This window comes from Vulpes vulpes, chromosome 12, assembly GCF_048418805.1.
Source record: "Vulpes vulpes isolate BD-2025 chromosome 12, VulVul3, whole genome shotgun sequence".
In the NCBI taxonomy this organism is placed as follows: Eukaryota; Metazoa; Chordata; class Mammalia; order Carnivora; family Canidae; genus Vulpes; species Vulpes vulpes.
Window position 1 is genome coordinate 117012140 of NC_132791.1, and position 16026 is coordinate 117028165.

Sequence of the window (16026 nt, forward strand, 5' to 3'; positions counted from 1 at the left end):
GAGGGTAAGCTGGGCTCCAGCGTAACCCTGGGAAAGCCACTTCAGCCTCAGTTTCCTTACCTGTGCAATGGGCCCAGCAATACCTTTCCTGTTTCCTCACAGGTCACAGTGATACAGTGGACACACTGAAAATTCTACGCGCAGCTATGATTGTATTATTAATATGTATATTACCTCTATTACCTCTCATTCCCTTACGCATCCTTTATTTTTTCTTTTTCTTTTTTTCTTTTTTTTTTTGCATCCTTTCTTTGATAGCGGGATGCCCCTCCTGCCTGTCAGACCTGGGTTCGAGTTCTGGCTCACCTACATCACAGTGCAGTTTCCTCCTCTGTTAGATGGGTACTACAACACCTGTGTGGCTGAGTCATTGGGAGGAACAGAGCAGGTCCAGGAGGCAAAAGCTCTTTGGAACTCTCGAGAACCATGAAATGGATGGAATTGTTACCAAGTGAGGATTTCTGGGCACCAGACTTTGAGAAGACACAGGCATATCAGAGACACCATGAGCTGAGTTCTTGCAATAGGCCAGACTCGGCCACCTGTGAAATAAATGACAAAGATGGTTATAAAGCCAGATGTGAGCCATTTGGGCCACATCAGCATAATCCAGAAGGTCACGGAGGAAAGGCAGGAGCAGAGAGGGTGGGCTTGCTCCTGGAGGTCTTTCTGCAGGTGGTGAGCTGGGAGCTGCTTTTCAGAAATAAGGAGGGAGGGGCGCCTGGGTGGCTCAGCCAGGTGTGCGTCTGCCTTCAGCTCAGGTCATGATCCCGGGGTCCTGGGATTGAGCTCTCTGCTCAGTGGGGGGTCTGCTTCTCCCTCTCCCTGCTTGTGCTCTCTCTCTCTCTCCCTTGCTCTCTCTCTCTCTGTGTGTGTCAAATAAATAAATAAAATTGTTAAAAAGGAGGGGGACATGGTTACTAGGAGGAGAAGGACCACAGCTGGAGAGAGCAGCCCCTATTCTAGTTCAAGCTCAGATGTGAGTTCTGAGAAAAGTCAAGAATGCATTTCTCTCCAGGGTATTCACTGTGGGAGAGGTGGGTCAAACAGGTTTGCCCTTGTCACCAGCTGTAGAAACAGAAGAGGACGTCCTCATCCCTTGCCAGCTCAGGGGCAGAAAGCCTCGGTGACCTTGACTTTCATAGTACATTGCCCTTTGGCAGCTCCCAGGACCTGTGTGCCCCACGGCTCAGGTCATCTTGAAGCCAACACTTAAGGAATGGACCCTCCAGGACCCACCTCCCCTGGCCTCGCTTTATAAGACCCCAGTGACCCTGGCATCTGCGGCTACAGCAGGAGACAGAGCCAACACTCCTTGGGGTTTGGGACCTCTGGGCAGCAAGGATCGGCGTCTGGGCCCTGCCGCCTTCCCTGCTGAGGGGCCACACATGCCATGCAGCTGCAGACGGACCCCAGCCAGGAACCAGGGCTTTCTGGGGGCTCTGGCTTCTTTCCAGCTGCAAGCTGACACCAGGAAGACTGCTGGGGACCTGGGGTTCAAGGCTGTGCACGCTGACATGCAGCCCCAGACATGGGGGGATAGCAGGCTGGAGAGTCCCATCTTGGGAAGGTGGGTGGTGAGGGCCTTTGCCTTTTGAGCACCAGGCAGACGATGCTTGAGTGGTGTTCCAGCCTGCTGCCTCCCTTGCCATGGAACCCAAAAGTGACCACCCAGACTATTGTCCTGAGACTGAAGATTCAGGGGACAATGGAAAGCTGCCTGGGGAAGACAGGGGAGACTGAGGCATGACAACCAAGGATATTGTCCCACTGTGTATGACAGTGATGGAAGAGGGACTAGGACATGGGGCTACCTCTCCATGCCTCCCAAAGATCTCCTTGGCTCCAGCCTGGAAAATCAGACAAAGCGAGGATGGCTTGGGGCGGGAGTCGGGGGGTCTTGGCCTGCTCCATAGCCTTTCTGGGACAGCACTCCCACCTCATTTGGCCCTGTATCCTGAGAAAGACTAAAAGAAGAAGTGCAGCCAGACCCCAGCAGTGACCAGCAGTGCTGCATAGGTGCAGGGGAGGAGAGGAAGGTTGGGGGTGCTGGGTGGATGGTAGGCTGGCAGAGATTGTGCTGAGGGTCAGGGAGGGGAAGGTGCTCTGGGAACATGCTTTAGAGATCGTCTTCGCAAGGGACTGAGCCCAGGGAGGGGATCACAGTGAGGGTCCTCGCTTCCTTGAAGGCCATCTCGGGTGTGGGTAATGAAGTCGACATTTGTTAGGACCTTCTCTGGCCAGGCCTTCCACCTACATCATTTCAATTCCTACAACAACCATGCAAGGTAGGTGCTTTGTCCCATTTTACAGATGGGAGAAGGGGACCGGAGAGGTGACCTTCCCCAGCATCACAGAGTCCACAGTGAAGAGTCAGGTTGTATAGGGGCTCATGTGTGGTGCGTCTGTCCCAAGGGGTGCCCCGGCATGGAGAGATGCCTGGGAGGAGGGGCTCTCCTGGGCGTCTCTCTGGGGACCATGGGGTGTGGGCTGAAGGAGCCGGGGAGAGACAGCAGGGCATCTCTGAAAGAGGGGCACCCTTGTCGCCAGTGTCAGCCAGGCCGATGACCTCAGCTGGAGGAGGACAAGACGTCTGAGGGAGGAGTTGGGTGTGAGCAAGAGAGAGTAGACCTGCTTGGCTCTTCGCTCCAGGTTCCCCCTGAAAGGAGAAACAAATACTTTCATAAAAATGGCTGCAGGTCTTTGGGTGAAGCACTGGGGGGAAGTAGAGGGTTGGGGTGAGAACTCCCCGAGGAGGACTCTGAGGGGGGTGCTGTTGGCAAGGCATGGGGTTGCTGACCACCCTCGTCCCTCTGTGGGAGTAAACTAGTTCCTGTTACCTATTACAAGGCAGGGGATTTCAGGGGAAGAGGCTGTTTAGGCAAGTTCTGGGGCCTGTGTCACAGGAGAGAGGATTTCACATCCAGGATGCATTCAATGGTTTAACAAAACTAGCGGTCCACCCTGTGCCCAGGAATCTACGAATGAGCACAACAAACAAAAATCCTTGCTTTCCCGAAGAAAAAAACAAACAAACAACTAAAGTAGGGATTTGAGATATTGCAGAGAGTGGGTGTGAACATTTTAGATTGGGGCGCCAGGAAGGGTCTCTTCTGAGTCAATCAACGAAGAGAGACATGAGCAAGGTTAGCCAGGAAGTTCTCCAGAGATAGAGTGTTCAGGAAGACGGAAGGGCCAGTGCAAAGGTCCTGAGGCAGGAGCATGCCTAGAGGGTGAGAAGGCCATAAGGAGACCAGCACTGCGGGAGCAGAGAGAAGGGGCAGGCAAGTTGGAGACAAGGTCAAAGATGTCGTTGGGGCCAGATTAAGAAGTGCTGTATAGGACACAGAAAGGACTTTGGTTTATAATCTGAGCCCTCAGAGGGTTGGAGCAGGAGGAGAGAGAACCCTTTGTAGGTGATGGCGATGGGTGGGATGACTTTGGATGCCCTTTCCAGTTAGCCAGTCCGTGGCACAGGCTCTCCACCTGGGGTCGAGATGCCTTCCTTCACAGCATGAGGGCCCGGTAGGGAACACAGAATGTGTGTAGGTGTGTGTTTGCGGGAGGGTGGGAAGGGGCTTCCGGCTGAGATCTTCACGTTTCCGAACCACTGCTATGTTTGGACCAGGTAGCTTCCGCAGTGCCATCTAGCCCCGAGATTTCTGAATCTCTCCAAGTGCCCAGCTTGGAGGATCTCAGCTCCGCAGCCCTGAGCTGCCCAGGTGTGCAGGTTCCACCTGGGAACAGGAGCCAAGGCGGGTGGTGTGAGCAGCTCGGCCCCCCGGCAGGGCCCTCAGGACAGACCTCAGCACCCCCAGATCACTCTCCTCCAGGCCAGCCCATCGCTTCCAGAGCATCTTCCAGCCTGGAGGTGGCTCTCCGGGGGTGTCATTAGTCATCCCCTCTGGGCAGGAGACACTGCTCAGGAGGGACGATGGGGAGGCAGCTTGTTGTCTGACTGGAGCCGGAGGTCAGAGACTGGGGACAGAACCAGCATCTCCCAAGCCCTGCTTTCCAGGGGCCGCTCTGGGGTGGACAGGCAGGGTGGCCCACAAGTAACCGAGGGACGGAGCGGCACCCAGACTGCTTGTGGCGACCTTGCTCCAGGCCATTGGAGGCCGCAGAGGCCAGGGAATAGACTTGGTTGAGCCAAGGCAGGAGGCCCTCCGTGCAGCCCCCTGTGGGCTCCGGGTTCCCCTGGGGACGGGCCCTCTGCTCCTCCAGAACGAGAGGTGCTGTCTTCCGGCCCATCCCCTCTGGCACCAACCGGCAGCCCTCGGAGGCCTCGTTAGGCTGCTACCGGCTCCGGCCGGGCCTCTTGTGTGTGGCGGTGGGGCTGACAGCAGAGCCCGTGGAAGTCCCCGGGGGGATGGGAGGGGCCCCAGCTGAGGATGGTTTGGCCACCACGGAGCTGCTCACACCAGCTTCCCCTCCTGGCCCCAGCTGCTCCCCATCTCTACCCTACTACCTGCAGCTGCTGCCTCAGTCTCCCCAGCTGGGCCCTGGAAAGCACCCCTGCCCCACCCAGGGTGGCTGCCGAGGGGCTGCTGCCATTCTGCCCATTTCGGGGGACCCCCAGCTGCAGAATGAGATCTGGGGGCAGGATATGTCAGGGCAAAGGCCCTATCTGGCTGGAGGGTGGAGGTGCAGCTGAGTAGGAGCTTAGGAGGACCACAGATAGCTCTTGGGGTCTCCCCCCATCACCCCTCATGTGACCTTTGCAGGCACCCCAGGCTTCCTGGAGGGGACCGGCTGTGGCTTGCTTTGCGGTGGCTCCCAGGTTCCCCCTTCCTCGGGTGGAAGTCAGAGTCCCTCACGTGGATCCCTGGCCCCAGCCCATCCCCACTGGGCTGGCGGGCAGGCACCAGGTGAGGGCCCCCGCCAGCCCCTCCTCCCTGCCTGTCTCTTCCTGCCCAAAGGCCCCACTGAGGCGTGGGGGAGGGAGTGCCGCACTTTGCAGCCAGGCCCTTGGCAACCGGTGCCTCACTGCTCTCTTCCACCCAGGACGCGGCTGGCGGCTCCTGCCATGGACAGGTGGTACCTGGGTAAGTCCCCCGAACCCCAGGCCTCCCGCCCCTGCTCAGACTCGGACACAGGTGTCCACCTCCTCACTTTCGGGTGCACCCACCTGCTCCCCAGAGGTGCAGGAAAAGCAGAAGCGAGGACAGGCAGGTTTTCTCAACAAAGGCATCTCAAGGTGGAGCCCTGGACATGTGATCCCTGCTCTGAGCATCTCTGAGCTGCAGGAGCCGGGAAGACAGCTTGTCCTATCTATCCACCTGTCCATTGGCGGGAATTCTAAAGCCAGGCTGCCGGGCTTTAGAAGTCTTGTTTCCCCCCCTCCCTAGCTGCCTGACTGTTGGCAAGTTGTCTCTCTGGGCCTCGGGGTCCTCTTCTATGAGATGAGGATGCTGACGACGGCTTCCTTACCTCTTCCTTACCTTCCTTACCGTTGTGACGATCACACGGCTTAATTTTTGTTAGGTGCTCAGAACAGGGCCTGGCACATGGCATTAAAAATGCAGATTAACAACTTGTTTTTCCTATTGTCCCTTTTGTCTGCCACCACACCTCCTTCCGTCTACCTAAACTTTCCACCTATTTTTATATCCATTATTGCATAGAATCCTCAGTACCTTACAAAAATGGACAAAAGGCACTAAGATACTGCGAGAATGTGTAGTAAGGGGCACTTTGTCCTGTGTGGAGAGCTACCGTAGCTTTGGGAGCACAGCTTCAGGGGTCTGGCTTTCTAGCCCTGGTTTTGTCACTAAAGGGATGTTGTGGGCCAATCCCTTGATCTTCTTGGTCTGCCCAGTGGGGCTGATGCCACTGCTCTGGTCCCCTCCAGCGGTCGTTGCAGGGAGAGAATGCTCAGCCTCAGCTTCTCCATCTGTAAAATGGAGCAAGCATGGAATCAGTGGGGACAGTGCATATAAAGTGCCTGACACAGGGTGCCTGGGTGGCTCAGACAGTTGAGTGTCTGACTTTTGTTTTTTTTTTTTTTTTGGCTCAGGTCATGATCTCAGGGTTGTGGGATCGAGCCCTGCATGGTCTCTGTGCTCATGGGGAGTCTGCTTGGGATTCTCTCTCCTTCTCCCTCTGCCCCTTGCTCATATGTGCTTTCTCTCTCTCTCTCTCTCAAAATAGATAAATAATTAAAAAAAAAAAAAAAAGAGCCTGACATGGTCAGTCCCTACTAAGCATTAGCTGTGTTGTCATATTCTCATGAATATTCATCGCTTGGCTCTGAAAGCAGAGGAGAGTGGAATGGGTGTCGGCCCCTGGTGTGCAGGGTCATGGCCATGACCTTCTGTCTCCATCTCACCCCCAAGCTAATTTTTGCTGTAGGGCAGTTGGCTTTCCTGTGCCCAACAGCTAATGTTCAACAGAAGGTTAATGCCCTTTATTTTCCAGTCGACCCAAATATGACAGTAACAGTAGTGACACTTGCTGTGTACCAGGCTCCGTGCCCTGCTCTTTACCTGCATTATCTCCCTTCTCCTCACAACAATTCCCTGAGGTCAGGAGTGGTCCCATTTTACAGACGAGAAGACTGAGGCACAGAGAAGTTCAGTAAGCCCACAGAGGCCATTTACTTAGCAAGTCAGAGAAGCCAGGGGATGAACTCACACTTGGATCCCCTGCCGCCGCTCAAGGAGGGTTAACGGATGGATTAGTTCCCTTTGGAAGGAGCAGCCCATCCTTGGCTGCTGACTGCTGGCTTGGGCCCCTTGGCTACCACTGAGCATTAACCTCTTCTGGAAGCGAGTTCAATGGACTAGAACCCAGCTCAAGGTTATAAACACCTGGAGTACCCAGCCCGGGGATCCCCAAGGCGAAAGAGGCCACCACAGAGCAGGGAGGCAGCCTCGGAGGTGGGGGAAAGCACCTGACTTCTATACCCTAAGTCCTGCCTGTTATCTTCCACCTTGGCCCCTCACCAGCTGTGTGACCTTGGGCCAGGACCCTATCCTCTCTATGCCTCGGATGCATCATCTGGAAAAAGGGGAATAACACATGGCACAAAGAGACAACGGGAAAGTGTTTTGTGAGTTAGAAAAGAAGACATTGTCCTCGTGCTGGGGCCTGATCCCTTCCTGAAGGAGCCCACGGTGCAACTGGGGCCCAGGAAAGCTAGATTGTAGAAGGAAACAGCCAGAGGCCGCAGGGAGAGAGATTAGTTAGGGATGGCTGGAGCCTTCTGGCCTGAGGTGTGAGCTGCTGGATGCAGCCCCGATGCATGAAGGAAGCAGCAGGCACCGGGCAGCAGAGGCCTGAGACGTGACTGTGCATGGTGGGCCATGGGGAGGCACCCGGGGGCAGCCTCAGAGGAGCCCTGGGTGCCAGGTAAGACCAGGCACCCGAAGCAGTGGTTTCCACAGTGGTTGGGGAGGTGGGCCACCGCTGGGGGTGGGGGCCCCTGGGGGCCTCCCCCGACACGGTCCCTTGAGCTCTAGTAGACCCCGAGTGGATTTTGGAAGTGCTCCTCCTCTTATTGTGCTGCAGCCCCTGCCAGGGCTTCTCTGGCAGGTGGAAGAGCCCTGTGGCCTACCCATCCCCTACCCTTCTCTGGAAATTTCCTTCGGGAGGGTTTGGAAGCTCAGCCAGCTCCTCCCTGCCCCTGCCTACCCGCACACCTCCTGTGGCCTCGGAGGGAGCCCCTGCGCTCACACGAGGGCTTCTCTTGTGACTCGGGTAAATATTACCTGGCACTGTTAATGTTTAATGCCCCCACCTCATCCCCGGCCACCTCACGGCCAGCCACTCTCCCCGGAGCGCAGGCAGGAGAGGGCAGCGGGGACCAGCCCAGTCTGCTGGGGGATGGCAGGGGTGTCGATGGACAACGGTGAGTGTGTGTACGTGTGTGAGGCAGGCGGTGGCCTCTCCCTGGCCCACCTTTGGAGGGATGAGTGGGGCCACCTAGCATCCCTGCCTTCCGGAGTCCCAGCACCCCTCCCCCATCCTTGCCAGCCTCCTAAGAGGATTTTCTAAAAATTGCTTTGAAAAGGGGATCCGGCTTTAACTCCAAAGGAGTATAGCTCGACAGACAGAACTGGGGGCCAGGTGAGAGCTGGGGCGTAGGGGTGGGGACCAGCTCCCATCCTGACCTTCTGGCATGCACCTATCCCAGGTCAGGGTATCTTTCTGGACTGTCTAAGCTCAGAGCAGGAGCTGGAGGGGCTCAGGCTGGCTTTGGGGCCAGAGCTCCCAAGTGTGGGATGCCCCCAGAGGGATCGCATGATGGGGGTCACTTGGGTCTGGAAGCCAACAGGGCCATCTGTTGACTCTGGTGGGCTTAGAGCCAGATCTAAAAAACATGAGGGTTTGGTTGGGGGGAGCTCATCGAATGGCTCGAGACAAAGGATGAGGGAGGAGGCGGTTTCCTGGTATGAGGGGAGCCACCAGCCTAGTCATGGTTCTGGTGCCAACTCCCCCATGTGACCTTGAACAAGACCTGAACTGAATCTTGGAAACAACGCTGATAGGTTCCTGCATGGGAACAGGCTCCTGGGCTCCCATAGCCACCTCCCCATAGGACCAGGCACTGGCCCCTCCTGGCCAGAGGGGCTGCCCTGGGACAACTGGGCTCCCTAGGCCCCAGGGTCACCCACTACCCGGGGCACGGTTCCGTACAGGGCCAAGACGGGGCTCGAGCAGGGCAGGAAAGAGGGACCATCCTCCGACAGGGCAGCAGAGCTCTGGCCGGCGCCCTTGGGCTGCCCCGAAGCAAGCATGCTCAGTTTGTAGGGCTGGAGGGCAGAGTTGTGACACCTGGTGCTGAGCAGCACCTTCTCGGGTGGGTGAGACCCCAGAAGGCATGGGGACTGGACCACACTTGGCCTGGAAATGCCTCGTGCCTTCTGACCATCTGAGAGGTGACGTAGCAAGGGGGTTAGGCTCCTGCACTCTTAGCAATCTATTGCCTGGGTTCAAATCCCAGCTTTCCACTTCATGCTGTGGAACTGTGGGAGCATCGCTTAACCCCCCTGTGCCTCCAGCTTCTAGGGATTGTATTGGGGTCATATTCATGCTTCATGGGGAGAGGTTGCAATGGTTAAAGGAGCTGATGTTTTCCTAGCTTTCGCCTGGCATGTGGTAAACACTATACATTGTTTCTTAAAAGAATTTGCTTCCCTTTGAGGATGGAAACATAAGAAAGAAGAATCTAGAAACCCGAGTCCAAGACCCAGTTCCGCCCCCAGCTTCCGTGGGGGACTTTAAGCAGGTTCAGTTTCTCCTTCTTCTGTTCCGTGGAAGCGAAGGGCCTCTCTGTCCATTCATTCCACAAATATTTGAGATGTGTCTTGCAGTTGATTAGTCTACAGGGAGAGAGAGGCTACGGGTGAGTCCGACGGGAGAGGTCTCTGTCGACCTTCCTACAACTGCAGGAAGCAAGGAGGGGAAAGAACCAACCCACCCAGGGTTGCCAGAGGCCCCGCAGGCAGCACAGCACCCTGCTTCGGATGCTCGGTGTGTGGTCCTGGGTTCACTGTATCCAAAGCGGCCTAGGACGGGTGCTCGCACCTGCAGTGGCCTTAGCAGGCCCACCTCTTGCCCACCTGGACCCTTGGGCCCCTGGGATGGGAAGGATGGGAGTTCCACTGTTTCTGTGGCTGGCTCAGCCTGCCTCTGGCTCTCCCCTCAGGTGGCAGCCCGAAGGAGGACGTGGACCCATTCTACTATGGTAAGCCTGGTGGGGCCCCCTCCCCCCCTTCCTGAGCCTGCCACAACCCACAGCCCCCCAGCTGCCCCCCTCTCCTGGTTATCTTTCTCTGGTAGCCTGGGGCTGCTGCTGGGGTGGGCTGTGGGGAGGGGTGCCTGGGACGAGCCACCCACCTCCTTGCCCCCTCCTTCTCAGACTACGAGACTGTCCGCAACGGGGGCCTCATCTTTGCTGCCCTGGCCTTCGTCGTGGGGCTCATTATCATCCTCAGTAAGTGGGGCTGGCCTCATATTGGAAAGGGCTGCCACAGGGGGGCCGCACGAGTACTGGTGCCCCAGGTGGGGGTGGGGGGAAGTCCTCTCACCCCACTTCCTAGATGCCAGAAGGGAAGTGAGTCTCTCCGCTTCCCCCACTCCCCCATGCAGGGTGACGCAGGGTGCGGGAACTGAGGGCCACCCCATAGACCCCTGCGCCTTGGGATGCCTCCCTACTGGGTCCCTGGACCATGCAGAGGGAATCCCCTTTCCTCCCGTGCGCCCTCTGGTGGCACTGGGAGGGGAGAGCCGGCTGCGTCCAGCCTGGGACACTCCAGCCATCTGGGGTTCACGGCAGGAGAGGGAACCGACTCCACCGGACACCTCCCTTGGCCGGATCTGGGCACTCTCCCTTCCTGGCATGAGCTGCGTCTCAATCCAGTTAATCCTCTCAGCAACACGGAGGCATGGCCACTACGGTCACACTTGTCGGAGGAAAATCTACCCACCACCCACCTGGTGACAGGTGCACCAGCTTGCCCCTGTGGTTCCACAGCCAATCCGAAGCAGAGCCGAGTGCAGCTGACCAAGCAAGCGTGCCTGGGAGCCAGGGCATTGGACCCCACTGCTAATTTACCGTGTGTGGCCCCCCGATTCCCTGGGCCTCAGTTTGCTCATCTGTTAAATAGGGATGATCCTACTTATCTCATAAAATTAGGGCTAGCGTCCAAAGACATGGCAGCCAAGGAAGCACCCAGACATAGGCACAGAGTGTTCTAGAGGAGAGAGAGGTCCTTGTGTATCTCCCAGCCCCAGCAGGCACACAGCAGGGGCTTAGTAAATGCTTGTGGACTTGGTCTGGTGCAGCCAGAAGAAAAATAAACAGAAACACGACCTCCTCTGGGGCCTGGGATCCTAGCACATCCACGATTAGTGCCATTCCATCTGAGGGCCTCCGTCTGCAGACGCGGCTGCTCTCGCCAGCTCTCGGAAGTGTCTTGTGGGCCTGCACACAGGTGCCACAGGCCTGAGCAGAGATCTTGGCTCTGGACTTCCAGATGTCCTCCTCCGAGAGCGTACTGAGCAGCTACTCTGTCCTCAGCCCCATGCTGGGGGCACCGCCCTGGCCCAGGCTCGGTCACTGCTCGATGTACTCACAGTCTACCAAGGAGCCACTTCAGTAGATGTTTGTTGATTGACTGACAGACCAGCTGACTGAATGCTTATGGCCCAGCCCTATATGCAGACCAAAACAACAGTCAGTGTGGGTGGGGGGGGGGGGTGGAGCAGAGACTAGAGGCTACAGTGCTGCATCCTTCAGGGCAGAGAGGCTCACCTTGGAAGCAAGAGTGGATGGGAACTCTTCTCTTTTCTCTCTTCAAGGTAAAAGACTCCGCTGTGGAGGCAAAAAGAAGCACCGGTGAGTGCCGGCTAAGGGTCCTGGAGTGAGGTGGGGACACCAGGCCAGGAGTGGGCGGGAAAGGGGGGCCAGGTCTCCCAAGCCTGTGAGGAGGGGTCCCAGACCTCAGGGGCCCCAGACTCGCCACCTCCCCCTCTGACCTCCTTACCTGTCTTTCCCTCCTCGCCCCAGGCAAGTCAATGAGGATGATCTGTAATGACAGGTAAGCTGGGGAGTGACAGGTGAGGGGGGAGCCAGCGATGGCCGTGCAGAAAGAAGGAAAGCTGGGAAGAATGTCAGGTGGTCTGCAACCCACCCTGGGTTTCCAAAAGATGGCCAAGCGCCTGGGGTGGCGTGGGTGGCCCAGGGAGGGGGCAAAGAGGAAGGTGAGATGAGGAAGGGATAAAACAAAAATCCCTGCAGCCCAGATCCTGTCTTTGTCTTTTCAGAGTCAGCGGTGCTCCCAGGGCAGGGGGGCCTTTTGGGAAGCCTTCCCTGAGCTGGTGACCTTTGTCACCAGCATGGCCAGGCCCTGGGGCTGAAGGAAGAGCCAGGCTCCACGTGACCTCTGGGTATGCTCAGCCTCCTCCCACCCAGGCCGCCTCACGTTAATAATAAAGCCAGCCTCAGAGAGGCTCCTTCCCCGGCTGCCTCCCTCCCTCCTTGGCTCCTGTACCTGCCATGACCCACTCCCCTTCCCTTCCGAGCTGGAGAACAATACAGCCCAGTCTCTTGGTTTTCAGTGACTCGCTCAGGTGCCCATGTGGCAGGAAGTTCAGTATGACAGTCACAGGCCTCTCCTTGACCCCTGAATTGCCAGGAGCCCCGTGGGCAGAGGACTCAGCCTGCCTTCTGAATGCCAGGCAGAGGTGAAGCGTTCATGACAATTGGGTGCTCCTTGGGTATCTGCTCAGGCCCTGGGTGCTGCTCCTGGAGCTCTCTGCTGGGAGCTTCTGCAGACGTGCCCTGAGCTGCCAAAGTTGTAGCTGCTTGTGACCACAGTGTGTGCTCTGCTACCTTCCATGAGCACCAGCACGCCAGGATGAGTCTGGGGGGCCTGGCGCAAGCGCCTCGGCAAACACTGTCCCCCTACCCACCTCCTGACCCTGGTGCTAAGCTCAGGCCACTCCCTTTCTACTCTTGGGCCTTGGGGACTCCCACTGGGCCTGTTCTCAGCCACCTGTCTGGGTGCTGCCTTGGTTGATCCCGGGGCCAAGGTGTGGATGGTGAAGGTGTGACCTTGGCACCCTCTCTTCTAGCCCTGTCCATGCTGGCAGGCACCCACCCAAGCACAACTTGAGCCACGAGGGTATCAGGCTGCCTCTCCTAGCAGCCCCCGACTTCCTAAAGCCTGTGGCCCCCTTGCAGGGCAGCGTGCTCCCCTCTGGCATTTTCTGCACCCGAAGGAGCCTATCTTCCCTCTCCTGCTCTTCCTGTGGAAGGGATGGGGTGGCTGGATCATGGCACCACCTAGTGTCCATTTTCGTCATCCGGGTCTGTAGGCATGCCGGGGAGGGAGAGGAGAACTTGGCAGGGGAACCCACACAGCAGCACATTAGTGGAGTTTAAAATGAACTGGGGTGGGGGTGGGGAGTGGTTGTGAGTTCAAGCCCTACTTTGGGCGTGGAGCCTAATTAAAATAAAATTTTTTTTTAAAAAGTTAAAACATTTAAAATGAGCAGGGCATGTTTGGGGCCAGAGGCAGAGTAGGCCACCGTTCCATTTCAAATTAGTTTCCTTGCCTTATTGTACCACTCCCAGGTCCTGAAGACCACCAGCCGTCACAGCGTCACAGAAGGCTTCGACACGCAAGGTCCTTAGGGAGCAAAATAGACAAGCTGCACTTTTCAGAAAGAGAGACTGAGGCCCTGGAAGGGCAGTGACGTGTCCAGGTGACACAGCCAGCCCTGTATCAGGGCCAGGGCTAGAAACCAGGTCTCTGGCTCCCATTCCAGCATTCTTCTCCTGACACCTGGGGGTGGTGGAGCAGACCCCCCACGGGCCCCCATGGGCTAGGAAAGCAGAGGGACAAAAGAGAGGGTCTGGCTGCCTGCAACTTGGGGCCAAGGTCTTTGTGACACCCTGCTCCAAATGTGGGCTCCCCTAGGACAAATAAAATGTGACAGGCTGCACCCCTAGATGGAATTCAGTATTTCCAGACACAAGATGGAGCACGTACTTGACCTGCCCATGATGGAGGGAGAGAGATAGGTACAGGCATGGGGTGGGTCTGGCCAGGGGCACTTTCCTGAAGGAGGCTGGGTCCTGAAGCTTCTTGGATGAAGCAGCAAGACAAAGTAGAGGAGGGGGTGTTCTAGGTCTGTGGCCCACCTGGGAAGAAATAAGAGCAGTGCAGAGGGCTTACACTTCTAGAATGTTCTATCACAGACCTCGGAGGGTACCAAAAATGGAAGGGAACTCTAACTGCTCCACAGGGGAAATGGTCCCAGGTGCATCACTCAGCTCTCCCAGCCCTGGTGCAAATCCTCCGTCCTTGTGAAATGTGAGGCTGTGTTGGGTCTCAGGTGGTGTACCCCAGAGAACCCAACCACCAGACACCCAGCATTCCCTGCAGACTTATCGAATATGAATCTTGGGGTGGGGCCCCTGAATGCTGATGCTTAAGCTCCCAGGTAGCCCTGGAGGGTAGCTGGGGCTGAGAACCACGGATCTAAGTGACATTCTGAGGTCTGTGACCCGTTCCTGGTCCAGGGTCTTTATGAATACTTTTCCTTCCCTCTCCACAAAGGTCACAGGGACTGGGAGCTACTGTACGTTCACCTCACTCTGGGATTTTTCACGATTCAGACACAAATTGGGTCATAAAGAGCAACCAAGCCTGGTAGTGGTTGAATGAATTACTCTCCATCACCAACAGCAACAAAACCCCCTGGTCGGAGGCCATGCAATTCCCATTATCACCACCAGAGAGAGCATGTGTCTTAGTCTAAAAGCTCCTTCAAATTTGGTCCTTTCCAAGGCCTGGGGCCCTTTGCTGACAGTTGGGCTCCCTGGATGGTCTTCCAGGCTTCCTGGGAAAGCTGCGAGAGCTCTTCTCAGTCTGTTTGCACATCCCTCAGGTGTAACAGGTGCCCTATCCGGGGTTGTTCTTGGCTGTGGGTCACGGGCCCTCTCTTTGGGGAAGGCAGTGATCATGTGCGGTCTGCACATCTCCCCCAGTGCTCGGGGTAACCACAAAGCCTCTAACCCCATAGTCTGAGCTAATCAACGTCATGAGCAGGACCTGAGAGAGGTGGAGGCGGCAGGTGGAAGAGTTTGGTTGGTGGTCTCAGTGGTGCCGCCCAACAGAGATTGGGCCACAGAGACTCTGGCTTCATGGACGAGATGCCGGTCATGCTTGACCCCCCACCCCCCAGGAGAATTCGTTCTGGAGGCAAAGTTGCAAGTTATTGGCCTCCTCGGTGGGCACAGCTAGGGGGTGGGGTGGGCGATGGGAGACGGGGGGAACAGATATGAGGTCCCAATCAGACTTGACCGGCCTCACAGTCTGGGGAGAGGGCCAGGCAGCACCACCTGCCCAGTGGTGGCCTCACCCCGGCACCCTCAGGAAACCCTGCTCTGGCTTTCAGGGCGTAAAAGGTACGCACTGGCCTTGGATTATAATCCTAGGGTCATGGGGTCTTCTCCTGAGCCTGCCCTGCCCTGGCCTTCCCTCACAGCCTCCACACACAAGCAGAGCTGGGCTCAAGGTCGGGGTGGGGCAGTGCTAGCTAGTGGCCCCATCAGTCAGTGGTGCCCCTGTCCTCAGCTGCCCGACCTCACCCAGCCTCTGTGCACTCGGGCTTGGGGAGCTCCCGTACATGTGGAGTGGGGGCTGAGAAAGATCCGGGGCAGGGGAGCAGGAGATTCCCTCTTGGATCCTCTGGCTCGGTGGCCTGGGTGGGGTGGGCGAAGCCCTCCTCCCTGCACTTGGTTTTCCCCATCAGAGGGACGGAGGGCCTGGACCAGATGGTCCCTAATCCTACAGGTGCTGAGATGACCTCCCTTCCAGAGTGAGGGTACCTCTGCCACAGGCCTCTGATTTTCTAAACTTTTGGACCTCGGGATACTCCCCCTCATCCCCAGCAATCCCGAACTCTCCCGGGCTGAGCAAGGAGGGGGTGCCCCAAAGAACCTGCCCGGAGCTTCTACTCTGGTCCCACCTCTGTCGGAGGGAGTGGTGCGTCTGGGCAGACAGGGATGGAACGGGGGCCGGAGGGCCTAGCAGAAGAGGGCCCAGAGCAAAGGGGAGTTGAGTCTCCCTCCCACCCCCCGCCCCAGGTGCTCCCCTTAAGGGCTCCTCCTTGCTCCGGCTGGCTGCCACTGGAGGGACGAAAGGCCTCCCTGTTGATCTGCGGCTCCAGGCAGCTCAGCCCTGAACTGCAATTCAGCTGAGGCTTCTGGGGTGGCAGCGGTGTGCCCCTTCTCCATCCTCTGCTGGACACGCTCCTAGCCAGGGGGAGATCAAGGCAAATGCCACAGCCGCCAGGCCTTGTCTGGTCATGGAGGTGAGTCCGCAGCTGGGAAGATGGAACAGGTAGGGACCTGGGGCCAGGACCATAGGGGCCTCCATCCAGGCCCTCGGGAGGGCGGTTCTGAGCCCTAAGCTGGCCTGTGAGAGCCAGAGGGGCACCCAAGTGACCCAGCCATGGAAGACAGCCCTGGCTGAGGCTCTGTGCCCCCCTCCCGGACTGGGGACACTTGAC

At 57.4% G+C, this 16026-nt stretch overlaps 1 protein-coding gene across 8 annotated transcripts; it reads left to right on the forward strand.

Moving 5' to 3' along the window:
• Positions 1 to 1246: 1246 nt before the first annotated feature.
• FXYD2 (FXYD domain containing ion transport regulator 2) lies at positions 1247 to 11968 on the forward strand. Of its 8 annotated transcripts, none has more exons than XM_072729681.1 (9): positions 1256 to 1570; positions 4725 to 4868; positions 5005 to 5045; positions 9650 to 9688; positions 9863 to 9937; positions 10280 to 10447; positions 11305 to 11341; positions 11513 to 11543; positions 11770 to 11968. In XM_072729681.1, the coding sequence occupies exons 1-8, from the start codon at positions 1389 to 1391 to the stop codon at positions 11535 to 11537; spliced, it is 711 nt and encodes a 236-aa protein (XP_072585782.1). In that variant the 5' UTR covers positions 1256 to 1388; the 3' UTR covers positions 11538 to 11543; positions 11770 to 11968. The 8 variants fall into 8 exon arrangements, with proteins under 8 accessions (XP_025854929.2, XP_072585782.1, XP_072585778.1 ...); XM_072729676.1 differs by having other exon boundaries at positions 1284 to 2288; XM_025999144.2 differs by lacking the exon at positions 10280 to 10447 and having other exon boundaries at positions 1247 to 1570.
• Positions 11969 to 16026: the final 4058 nt, after the last annotated feature.